This window comes from Poromitra crassiceps (genome assembly GCF_964638095.1).
Source record: "Poromitra crassiceps genome assembly, chromosome: 9".
Classification (NCBI taxonomy): Eukaryota; Metazoa; Chordata; class Actinopteri; order Beryciformes; family Melamphaidae; genus Poromitra; species Poromitra crassiceps.
In genome coordinates, this window is record NC_139630.1 from 43042830 (window position 1) to 43055497 (window position 12668).

Here is a 12668-nt window from a genome sequence, read left to right on the forward strand (position 1 = left end):
TTTAATAACTTGCTGGATAACATTTCATATACACTATTTAGCTTATGTACATCTGAATTGCATCACAGCTTTTATACCACATTCAAACAGTTTATGACTGTTTTTAACATTTAACACAAACCAGAAACTTAATAACAAATACAGAACCTGTTTTTAAAAAACACATCTGTAACATCAAAACCACATCCTCAACATTTACCAAAAGTGCCATTGCTAAACAAACCAGGGCTTAAAAAAAAAGGGGGGGGGGGATCCTTAATCCTTTTTATTGACTTTGAACATTTGAATTAAATGAAACCAGTGTTGCTATCGTACATGACAGCTCTGTCTTAGTATGTGGATAATATATCAGCCTTTGAATGTAACCCAGTAAAGCAGCTATGATACAGGGTTTGACTATAAAGATGCAAGTTGTAAACTGGTTGTTCATTGTTGGAGGATTGTTGGATGATTTGATTGTTGGCTATTGTAGGATGCTATTGTTATTGATTGGCAATAGAAAGTAGTCAAATGGAAATATATTTATATGAAATATCACAGACTATTACACACTATTAGTGATTAAGCTACAACACTTATCATTTCTTTATTGTTACTCCCAATTAGGTGCAACGCCACACCTCTGCCCCTGGCATGTAACAACCAATAGTGCCAATAGTGCTAGTCAGGGAAGGAAATTAGCGGGGGCTCAGGGCAAATTGCCCACAAAAACTGTAAAATTGCCCTTGGAATTGGGATGACGGGCCCATAAAGTTAACTTAGTGTATTTTAACTTACTGTATTTTAACATTACCGGTACTCTGTATTTGCAAAGCATGTCCGGATTTTGTTCTATATTTGCAAAACGTGATTTGAAACTGACCAGCTAGCATCCGTACCTACACAACATGTTTGTTTGGTGTTTCTTTCCATGCCCTTCACCTGCCCTGGTTCGCCCTGTTCAAATATTTCCAAAGTCACATAGGCAGGCAACGGTTCAGCCTTGCCTTGCACAGCGTTCTGGCTGCGATAGGGGTTGAGAGGGCCGCTCCCTGACACCAGCAGCCCTGCGCTTTCTCCGGCAGGCTCGACCGGCCTCTCCTCCTGTGCGCCCGGAGCAGCGGGGCAGGCTCGGCGGGTCTTGTCCTCCCTCTGCTCACTGGTTGGGCTAACGTTTGCATTATCGTGGCAGTCTGTGTCTGCTGGAGCGCTGCTAACGTTTGCATTATCGTTGCAGTCTGTGTCTGCTGGAGCGGTGCACGCGGTTGCAGCATCCGGCTCACAAGTGTAAACCCTCTCACAGATGGCCAGGCTTTCGGATGGATTACTGAACGGCGGGAAGACCTGTGGGAACACGTGAACATGCACATACACAGCGAGGGTGAACCAGAAAGATGGCAACTGTTGGTTGTGGAGGTAAAAAGCAGACAATGGCCATGTACACCAACACCCCTGTTCATAAACGTGGACAATTAAGACTTCCAGTCATCTGTAGATAAAAAAAAAAGGCGGGCAACCCCTACCCGTGCATCATGTGTAGAGGGATAGGAAAGGATATTCCATTTAATATGCCGACAACAACAGTAGGTGTCGCTAGCACCAGGTTAGTAGGGAAGCTTTCAGCTCAAACCAGTCAGTCATGCATATTGCAGAATAATGGCAATGTCTACAACTAGATAGAACAGACAGAGATGTGTTTTGCATAAAAGGTTTGGGCATTATTCAGTTTGCGCCTCTCATGCACATGCCTAAGCCTTGTCTGGAGTGGGGGGAGGTTGTTGTGTACTTTAAAATTCTTGTCTTTTTTTTTTTTTACCAAAGTTGCCTAGCCTAGCTGCACCTGACAGTGGAAAGAATTTCCTCTGGAGGACAATAAAAACTAGCTACCTACCTACCACAACCTATATAACTGATTAATCTGATCAGCCAAGTGAATGTGGGTGTCCAAGCATCACTGAGTTCACCTTATAATATCTCTGGGAAGGCCACAACGCCAAAGAACTGAGACCAGGGTTGGGCACCCTGTTCTCCCTGAATTTCTTCCACCTAAGAAACAGATTCAAAACATCACTAGACAACATCTTTCAGCTCGGATTCTGCATAGGGTTCAGGGTTGTTAAAATTGTGGGGGGAACTTAAAGAAATGTCCCAAATGTCATTTCAAATCAATCCATATCATTTTATCATTGACAATGAATGATTGAAACTTACTGAACAGCGCAGCCTAATCCAAGAGACAGCACAAGAAAGATGACGATCCCTCCACAGACACCGAGTGCTGTGATGAGACTGGGATCTACCAGAGGATACAATGATGTTCATGGGAACTTGGTGAGGCATGCTAAATGTATGCCGTTTAGAGCAAAGCATTCTAATGAGCACATTACACCAGGTGCACTCAAGATGTGGCTTGCAATGAGTAACGTGACTTTATATTTCAGTAGTTCTATCAGACTTTACTCACCATATCTTTTGGTTTCAAAATATATAATGCTACTGGTATTTCCAGTAGAGGCCATGGCCGTGACATGGACAATGTAATGGGTGCCGCGTTTCAGATCTTTCAACAAGACTTCCTGCTTTGTGCCATTGACAGTTTCATCTAGGAAGGAAAACATCATAGTTTGCCGTCAATACATTGTAAAAGGAAAGAAATGTCATCGACCTGTTGAGCAGATCATTTTCAAAACAGATGCTGTGTGTGGACTTACTGTGGACTTCCTCAGTCTGTTTGAAGACTGTGACTCTGTAGTTGATGACTACACCGCTGCACGGCTTCTGTGACTCCATATTCCAGCTCACAAGGGCACTTTTGTCCTTAGCTACAATTTTCAAGGAGATGGCATCTGGAGCTAAGTTTACAAGGAGACAAGACCATGTTTTTAAACTCAGACTGGTCAAACATATATACTGTTCTTCAAAATCATAAAAAATTGCTGAGGAACTGTGTACCTCCTACTCTGGAGCAGATCTCAAGATATTGTGTCCCAAGCCCCGTCTTGTTATCATAGAGTGGGGTTACTGTTATGTTGTATGCCTTACAATCCAGGAGGTCTGTAAGAAAGGGCAGATTGTTGTTCTGAATTCACTAAAGTAGTACGTGACTGTGAAAACACATTGAAAGCTTCATTTTAAGCCACTTGGTGCTGCTGCTTAGTGATCTACGTTGGCTGAAGAGAATCAAGCAGCTGGTAGAGCACTCTGTCTCTTTAGCCTTGTGAGTTCTCAAAAATGATCAAATTTCAAAGATGACTCAACGATAATCAAATCTTTCTAGCTCAGGTGTTACAAAGCAGTGGCTTTTAAAAGTCTATTTCAGTGCAGCCATTTAAAGCGCTTTATCTCCATGCTCATTATGGTGGTCGAAAACAAGATATTATATCAAGTGATCTGGCGGTCAAACGAGTTGAGTCATAGTCACAAATCAACAGAGGGTTGACTCAGATACCACAAGGGTCGTTCATCCTACCCTCCCTCTTTCTGTCCACCATCCACCATTTCATTTCTCTTCTCCAGCCTACCAAGCAGTGTGGTGTTACTATGTTTGCTCTCCTTCCAGAAGTACCGGACTCCATCGTGGGTCCAGTCGATCATGTAGCCACTGACAGGTTGACCCAGAGCCTTCCAGCTGACCTGAATTTCACCGTCACGGGTTGTGATCTGTAGGTGGCTAACCTCAGGGAGGCCTACACACACACACACACACAGGCAAAACCAGGTGCAGAGAACCACATTGCCTTCATGTTTCAGGACAAAGCGTCATTCCATAAAAATTAAAATCTACATTCCACAACTGAAAAGAAATACATGTACATACAGTAACACTCACTTTCTCCAATGGCCACTATGAAAACAAATACACAACACTCACTCTCTCCAATGGCCGGAACGTAAATGGATTCCTCTGCAACCAGGCTTCCATTGTTGGAGACTGAGAGATAGATTCTCTGTGCATCTCGGGTCACATGAATGTCACAAGATGAAGAGCCACAAGACGTAGCCATGTCATTCATTCCATTTATGAAAGATCTGCGTTGCTTGTAGGGAGTCAGGTGAATAGTGTAGTGGAATTCACCTTGGCACGTTGCTGGAATCTCCTGCATGAGAAGTTTGAAGCACTTTAGATCAGAAGTACTGTAAGAAGCATCTCCTGTCGGTTTGGAAGATTAGGAAATGAAGCTTGGGGATTAGTTAATTGGAGGATGGTGTTCTTACCCTCCACATGGCATGAACTTTTCTCAATCCATTGCTGTCTGGTTCAGCTACCTTTCTCCACAGGCCCAACTTGAGAGTGCTCTCTATAAAGGATCAGAGTATATTCAATATGTGATTAGAATCATTGCACAAATGCACGTAATGTATCATGAATATTAACAATATGAAATGCTTAGCCACGTCAGGTCTAATCGAAAGAAAGAAAGAAGAATAGAAATGTGGCTTGATATCTCCTTTAGCCAACACTTGTTTTTATCCAGGCAGTCTATCAAGAACATGCTTTTAATTTGCTCGTACATCTGGCTTTTGCAAGCAAATCCCAGCCCATGGGGCAACATAAAAATAAACCATATCCATCACATTAGTCAGTTGATACCAGAACACATTTAAAATCAAAAATGTTTCCTGGGAAAAATGCTTGTTATTCAACATGTTTTCTCATCAAAGAACTTCTATGATCCAAAATCCTCCTAAGACCCAGCATTTCAACACGCAAGCAGTTTGGATTTCAGTGTTCTTACTGTTCAGCTTGGACAGGACCGTTTTCTTCCGGCTCCAGTCGCTCCAGAGGCCCTTGTCTACAGCACAGCGAGCTGACACCGTGTAGTTAGTGCAGGATTCCACTTCCACAATGGCCACATTTCCTCTGCTCTCCTCACCATTCATAGACTTGTGCACCCACTGGGTAATAAATCGAAAAAAAAGAAAGACTTTGGTGAGAATCAGTCAATTTGTAGTAGTAGGAGGAACAGAGGAGCAGGTCCTATAGATCAGGGGTTCCCAACCTTTTTTGTGCCAAGGACCGGTAGATACATGGAAAAAAAAAGTTGCGGACCGGTTGTCAATTTTACTGGTTTTAGTTACATATATATTTACTCACCAGGTGGCCTCACCAGGTGGCGACAAAGGGTAAATAACAGCCTTTTGTGTTGTACTGTATGTAGCCTATACAGTATTTATGTTTTTGTTTTAACTACAAACATAAATAAACGTCAACTTGAAACTATGTTTCAACTACCACACACAGCCTATAATATTATAGCTTATGTTTATTTAAAAAAAACAATTTACTGGCTCGCGGCCCGGTACCAAATGCGTTGCGGCCCGGTACCGGTCAGCGGCCCGGTGGTTGGGGACCACTGCTATAGATGGTCCACTAAGGGCCAGGGGTGATCCTTCATACTAATAGCACAGTTTTGTCATTTGACAAGTTTCAAAACACGCTTCATTAAAATGTGATATTTTCTCAGGGAAAGAAAAGTTGTCTCCCTTACCGTAGGCGTTCCTTCATTGAGAGCCTTGAAATAGAAAGGCAAACAGAAAAATGTATGTGATCATCTCTGACTTTTATCTATCTATATTGGCGACCAGTAGGAATTGCAACAACACTGAAATAACTTGTCTCCTCCTAAACAAGTATCTGGCATAGCCCCCCTCTTCTCCTTGAACTATGGTGGCCTGTAATTGGTACAAACAATAAAGTCACACATTTACACAATAGAGATGACTGTCCTGATTCTGTCTTGGAACTCCAGTTGGAGAACGGGCCAGAACGTACGTTTTAAAAGGCAGAAATCTCAGCTCCTGGCAGAATAATTGTGAGTAAAAATCAGGCAATACAGAAATCTTACTTGCTCTCTTTAATCTGGCTCTCAAGTATATGTTATTAGATTTAGGATTATCATTATTATATTGTTGCTGACAATACCTTGTTTCCTATAAGTCACGTTTCTACTATAGTGAGTGACAAAGATGCACAAAGGGTGATCAAAGAGGGATCATACCTTGTTGTATTTGACTTCACAATGAATGACCTCTTGGCTTTGGGCAGGTCGGTCCCACTCTACCAGTAGTAGATGGTTAGTGGACAGTGCAGTTAGCTGTATCTCTGGAGGGGGAATTTTCACTGAAGGAAAATAAGCATGGCAGGATAGTAAAATGTACTGTAATTGAATGTAATGTCACAACCATGAATTGAAAATGAACTGAAGGAATATTTTGTTTCTTCATAACTTACATATTTGATAAGGGTAAAATGTATAAGGGTCTGACTCAGCCTCCCAGACAGCACTTTTAGCAGTCACAATCACTTTGGTTTCCCTGGTAAGTATTGGTCCATACTTGAATCTGCATGAGGTTGTTGTTGAGTTGCAGGTTCCCTTCATAGGGCTTTCGCATTTGACACTGAAAGGAAGTCACAGCTTATATGAAACAAATAAATAAATAAATAAAGGGCAGAAGAAATGTTCCAGCATTAAAGATAATGTGAAACTCACCATCCAGCATGCAAAGTGTAGTTTATTTTCAATGGGGGATAATGGGGATTGATCTGATGCTCCCAGTTACATGTCAGGTCATCTGGCCATGAAGTACTATTATATTGCAAGATGCAGGATATTTTGCTGGGTTTTGCTGTTGATGGAAATTGAAATAATAATACAGGTGTTGAGGTTTATTTATATAGAACTTTTCAAAACAGAGTTATGAAATGCTGACAAGACAAAAGACAAAGAGCAACTGACATAGTCAGATCAATACAATGGAAGGACAATGAGGTAAAGCAGTTACAATAAATATTGAAATAAAATAACGTAAATAAATGGCCACAGGGATGCAACAAATGGAGTGAATAACAAGAATAGTAACACAGAGATAGATGAATCAATAAGAGCCAAAGATTATTTAAAAAAAAAGCTTTAAAAGATGTTTATGTCTCTGCCAGCCTTAAGTCCTCAGGCAGGTTGATCCAAAGCCCATAGCTCTACTGCCAAAAGCCTGCATGACTTAGTATTTAAGCTGGACACAGGGAAAGTTAAACCTGCATGACTTAGGCTTTAACCTGGACACAGGGAAAGTTAAGCCTGCATGTCACATGTCTCTGCATGACTTAGTATTTAACCTGGACACAGGGAAAGTTAAACCTGCATGACTTAGGCTTTAACCTGGACACAGGGAAAGTTAAACCTGCATGACTTAGTATTTAACCTGGACACAGGGAAAGTTAAACCTGCATGACTTAGTATGTAACCTGGACACAGGGAAAGTTAAACCTGCATGACTTAGTATTTAACCTGGACACAGGGAAAGTTAAACCTGCATGACTTAGTATTTAACCTGGACACAGGGAAAGTTAAACCTGCATGACTTAGTATTTAACGTGGACACAGGGAAAGTTAAACCTGCATGACTTAGTCTTTAACCTGGACACAGGAAAGGTCAAACCTGCATTAGTCTTTAACCTGGACACAGGAAAGGTCAAACCTGCATTAGTCTTTAACCTGGACACACAGGGACAGTCAGAAGGTTCCTGTCTGAGGATCTCAGGCTGCACAAAGGCTGATATGTATCAAACATTCAGAAAGATAAATCAGGGCCAAGCTATGTAAATTAAAAGTTGCAATCAATTCTAAAATGAACAGGCAACCAGTAAAGAGATGCTAAGATGGGGGAAATATGGTCCCATCTCTATAGCTTTAGTTAAATGCCTTGCTGCATTCTGAACACTTTGTGCAGGCATTACACTTTCTGGTTAAGGCAACTATAAGTTAAAGCACTGCAGTAGTCAAGGCAAGATTAATTCAAATCACGTATAATCTTCTCTGTGTCACTTAATTTGAGGATGGATCTAATTTTGCAAAATGTTCCTGAAATGGAAAAAACAAGACACAACAAGCTTTTTACTATGCTGTCGAGTTTGGTGCATGCTCAGAGTCAGGACTGATAATGTCTGAGTTTAATTGTAAAATATTTTTTGCCATCCAATCCTTGATATCCACTAAGCAGTTGTGCAAAGAAGAATTTATTTAATTTGAACTGCTTGACTGAGAGTAACAGCTGGGTATCATCAGCGTAACAATGGAAGGAGACACTCTGCTGCCTAATTACAGTATAAGTGACCAGAGGAAGCACAAAGAGAGCAGAATGAGAGCGAATCACAGATCTCATCTCATTGCCAGCATCTACAGCCTTATCGAGCATGATATCGAGTGCCAGAATATGTTAGAAGTAGCAGAATCTTCTCTTACAGTATGTTGTGATGGTGGTCCCTTTCAGGACGTGTTGAGTAAGAACGCTACAGCAAAGCAATGTAGCAGTATGTTGAGTGAAATTCCTCAGTTGCAGGACCGTATATGAGGAGTTGATGGTCTCTGACAGGCTGTCATTTATACGGACAGTGTTCAATGTCCAGAAGATATTTCCGGGGTTGCAGGGACTCTGGCACGTTATCCTGACATCTGATCCCATTTCAATGTATGGATCTTTGGGGGTAATACTAACACTGCATGTCTGCTCATGTTGGCCTGTAGAAAATAATGCAATAACTTGTTTTATTCTTTATTTTTAACTGTGCAATAAACAATTACAACATTTGACACATTTTGAGTAACAAAGACATAAAGACGACATCACTGACATGTCACAGGTTACAGAATAAGAGTAAGACAGAGTAAAGGAGGGTGAGAGGGACAACAAACCAAAAAGAAAAACAAACAAACAACACAGATAGAAAAGAAGGGCAAATGAGAAAAAAGGTGTGGATATCCTGGGAGTCCTTGGAAAAGGGCAGAAGTGGGAAGTGCCATTTCGCCATTTTGTGTCTAAAAGGCAGGGTAAACACATGTGCAACCAAATCATTTTAGGGCCCCAGCACTGGAACACCTAAATGGATTGGAAGTTGAGTTGGAAACCCTAATTAATGTTTGGTTGCACCTGTGTTACTTCCTGCCTTTTAGACACAAAATGGCGGCTGTGAAAAAGGCCCATTGTAAATGCATATGCCGAGAGGCCTATCTCACGGAGCGAGGACTAACTTTGGGTTCAACCCTGGCTTTTCAGTCTCACGAAGGTGTTTCACTTTTAATCTGGGCAGATTACCATGTTAACGGATGCTGCAGGGCTAACCTGCTCCGGAGCAGGTTACGGTATAAGTAGTCACCCTAGCTGGTCACTGAAAGGAGGAGAAAACAGCTAGCTGGTCACTGAGAGCAGGAGAAAACACCTAGCTGGTCACTGAGAGCAGGAGAAAACAGCTAGCTGGTCACTGAGAGCAGGAGAAAACACCTAGCTGGTCACTGAGAGCAGGAGAAAACAGCTAGCTGGTCACTAAGAGCAGGAGAAAACAGCTAGCTGGTCACTGAGAGCAGCAGAAAACACCTAGCTGGTCACTGAGAGCAGGAGAAAACACCTAGCTGGTCACTGAGAGCAGGAGAAAACAGCTAGCTGGTCACTGAGAGCAGGAGAAAACAGCTAGCTGGTCACTGAGAGCAGGAGAAAACAGCTAGCTGGTCACTGAGAGCAGGAGAAAACACCTAGCTAGCTGGTCACTGAGAGCAGGAGAAAACACCTAGCTGGTCACTGAGAGCAGGAGAAAACAGCTACCTGGTCACTGAGAGCAGGAGAAAACAGCTAGCTGGTCACTGAGAGCAGGAGAAAACACCTAGCTGGTCACCGAGAGCAGGAGAAAACACCTAGCTGGTCACTGAGAGGCAGGAGAAAACACCTAGCTGGTCACTGAGAGCAGGAGAAAACACCTAGCTGGTCACTGAGAGCAGGAGAGAACACCTAGCTGGTCACTGAGAGCAGGAGAAAACAGCTAGCTGGTCACTGAGAGCAGGAGAAAACAGCTAGCTGGTCACTGAGAGCAGGAGAAAACACCTAGCTGGTCACTGAGAGCAGGAGAGAACACCTAGCTGGTCACTGAGAGCAGGAGAAAACAGCTAGCTGGTCACTGAGAGCAGGAGAAAACACCTAGCTGGTCACTGAGAGCAGGAGAAAACAGCTAGCTGGTCACTGAGAGCAGGAGAAAACACCTAGCTGGTCACTGAGAGCAGGAGAAAACACCTAGCTGGTCACTGAGAGCAGGAGAAAACACCTAGCTGGTCACTGAGAGCAGGAGAAAACAGCTAGCTGGTCACTGAGAGCAGGAGAAAACAGCTAGCTGGTCACTGAGAGCAGGAGAAAACACCTAGCTGGTCACTGAGAGCAGGAGAAAACACCTAGCTGGTCACTGAGAGCAGGAGAAAACAGCTAGCTGGTCACTGAGAGCAGGAGAAAACAGCTAGCTGGTCACTGAGAGCAGGAGAAAACAGCTAGCTGGTCACTGAGAGCAGGAGAAAACACCTAGCTGGTCACTGAGAGCAGGAGAAAACAGCTAGCTGGTCACCGAGAGCAGGAGAAAACAGCTAGCTGGTCACCGAGAGCAGGAGAAAACACCTAGCTGGTCACCGAGAGCAGGAGAAAACACCTAGCTGGTCACCGAGAGCAGGAGAAAACACCTAGCTGGTCACTGAGAGCAGGAGAAAACAGCTAGCTGGTCACTGAGAGCAGGAGAAAACAGCTAGCTGGTCACTGAGAGCAGGAGAAAACACCTAGCTGGTCACTGAGAGCAGGAGAAAACACCTAGCTGGTCACTGAGAGCAGGAGAAAACACCTAGCTGGTCACTGAGAGCAGGAGAAAACAGCTAGCTGGTCACTGAGAGCAGGAGAAAACACCTAGCTGGTCTCTGAGAGCAGCATAAGACACCCAACAGGCTCGTGGTTTGCTTCTACTGCGTGGGCATTTGTGCAGATTGCAGAAGTGGTGTGTCGCCTGTTGCAAATGCCACTTTGTCAACATGCGGCCAGCAGTAAGTGCAATGTCCCCCTTATTGGAGGTCCCCTCCACAAGACGTGGCATGGACCACATCGGACCGTTACAACACAGTACATCCCATGGGGACATCACTTAAGTAAGGTTAACAAGACCATCCCAGCAAGAATTATCCACCAAACCAATTAAAACATCAAAATGAATTTGATGGTGAAGTTTTCAGTTTGTTGTTTAGAGTCGTTAGACTCAACAAATTGATCCGTAAGGCCAGGGACATTGTGGGGCTGGAGCTGGGCTCTCTGACAGCGGTGTCGGAGAAGAGAACGCTGTCCAGGCTACGCTCCATCATGAACAATGACTCTCACCCACTCCACGGCGTGCTGGTCAAACACAGGAGCACGTTCAGTGAGAGGCTGATACCACCCAGATGCACCACAGAGAGGCACAGGAAATCATTCCTGCCTGTGGCCATTGGACTCTTTAACGCCTCACTAAGAAGAGCACCTCGGAGACACTCAGTCTCTCTGAGACTGAGTCAGCTGATAGGATAGCTGTGCCTTAGTTACGTCACACGTAATGTGCAAGTTGATTTCATTTAATTCCAGTGTGTAATAACTGCAATTTGACACGTACTGTACATTCTACTTTATTCTATTTTATTTTATTTTATTCTATTGCATTTTATTGTATTGACTGGTTTAAGTTTAGGGAGATACTGTGTGATACTGTGTTATGCCATGTTGTGTTATGTGGATATTTCATGCCGGAGTGCGAGCAACTGTAACTTGTCCCAATTTCCCCCCGGAGATCATTAAAGTCTTTCTGATTCTGATTCTGATTCTGATATATATGACACATCATCATCAGTTGATTTTTTTTAACCTATTTAATTACCAGTTAATATAATTACATCTTACAGGAAATATTATTACATTATCGGACTGATTTCAATACATTATCTGGCAATAACAGGTATCATTCTACATTTATTAGCCTACTAATAGAGAGATCTGCACACAAAATAATAATGTAACGTACCCAAAAGGAGACAAACCAAATAAAATTACAATTCAAACCTAGCAAATTGTTTAACAGACACTTTACACCCAAGAAATCTCTTTTAATCTGCTTCTAAATTATCACATACAATATTGGGCTATTTTCTTTTCGTGGCTCCCATCGACACATACACTGCAACTTTGATAATGAAACCAAAACAAACCTGAAGCATTTTTGATATTTTTATACAGCCACACAGCATTAGGCTATTATATCTGCATTTTCAGGTCTGCTTTACCCACAAACAAAAAAATATATTTACCTGTATAGAAAGCTGGGATCTCGTTGAGAATACACAGAACTGGAAGCAAATACATTCTAATATCCCGTATGACCAGAGCACAATGAAGGCTATTATTAGCCTATCGTGTATAAGACACAGCCCATACAAATCTAAGGACAGCAATGAACTCTCCAGGTGCGTAATTGCGCATGTCAAATGTGTTAAATTGGCCTTTACCCTGTCTTTAATCACAGACTATGAAATACATTGTAGGCGACCACAGATTTTCTCTCCCACTAACCCTCTGTTCTAGCTGACAAAATAACAGGAACTTAAGCAAAGGCTGAAATAAACGGGAGGTATTACCCAACTGGAAGCTGTTAAGAGGAAGTGAAGTAACAACTTGGACCGGACATAATGACATGTGGGACACAAACGTCCAAAAAGCTAAATGTGTATGATGAATTAAAGTGTCCCGAGGGTTAACAGAAAGTTGTTAACTGTGTGTGTGTGTGTGTGTGTGTGTGTGTGAAAAATTAAGAGACCACTACAAAATTATCAGTTTCTCTGATTTTACTATGTGTTAAAGTAAAAAGAACATTT

General features: G+C 42.5%; 1 protein-coding gene across 2 annotated transcripts; it reads right to left on the reverse strand.

Annotated features, from left to right (window-relative positions):
- Nucleotides 1-67: 67 nt before the first annotated feature.
- LOC310782576 (interleukin-6 receptor subunit beta-like) lies at nt 68-12312 on the reverse strand. Of its 2 annotated transcripts, XM_083643256.1 has the most exons (16): nt 12105-12312; nt 8220-8495; nt 6471-6606; nt 6212-6378; nt 5979-6100; nt 5469-5492; nt 4716-4875; nt 4195-4277; nt 3851-4076; nt 3501-3665; nt 2932-3033; nt 2691-2831; nt 2444-2581; nt 2191-2275; nt 1944-2025; nt 68-1323 (listed from the first exon to the last, which is right to left on the reverse strand). In XM_083643256.1, the coding sequence occupies exons 1-16, from the start codon at nt 12157-12159 to the stop codon at nt 832-834; spliced, it is 2454 nt and encodes an 817-aa protein (XP_083499382.1). In that variant the 5' UTR covers nt 12160-12312; the 3' UTR covers nt 68-831. The 2 variants fall into 2 exon arrangements, with proteins under 2 accessions (XP_083499382.1, XP_083499383.1); XM_083643257.1 differs by lacking the exons at nt 8220-8495; nt 12105-12312 and having other exon boundaries at nt 6212-6395; nt 6471-6609.
- Nucleotides 12313-12668: the final 356 nt, after the last annotated feature.

Coding starts and splice junctions, on each gene's coding strand:
- LOC310782576 (XM_083643256.1), bottom strand. CDS start 12,159: ATGTATTTGCTTCCAGTTCTGTGTATTCTCAACGAGATCCCAGCTTTC. Junction 3,666..3,850: donor CGTTCCGGCCATTGGAGAGA/GTGAGTGTTGTG, acceptor GTGTGTGTGTAG/GCCTCCCTGAGGTTAGCCAC. Junction 3,034..3,500: donor TAGTAACACCACACTGCTTG/GTAGGCTGGAGA, acceptor CCTTTCTTACAG/ACCTCCTGGATTGTAAGGCA.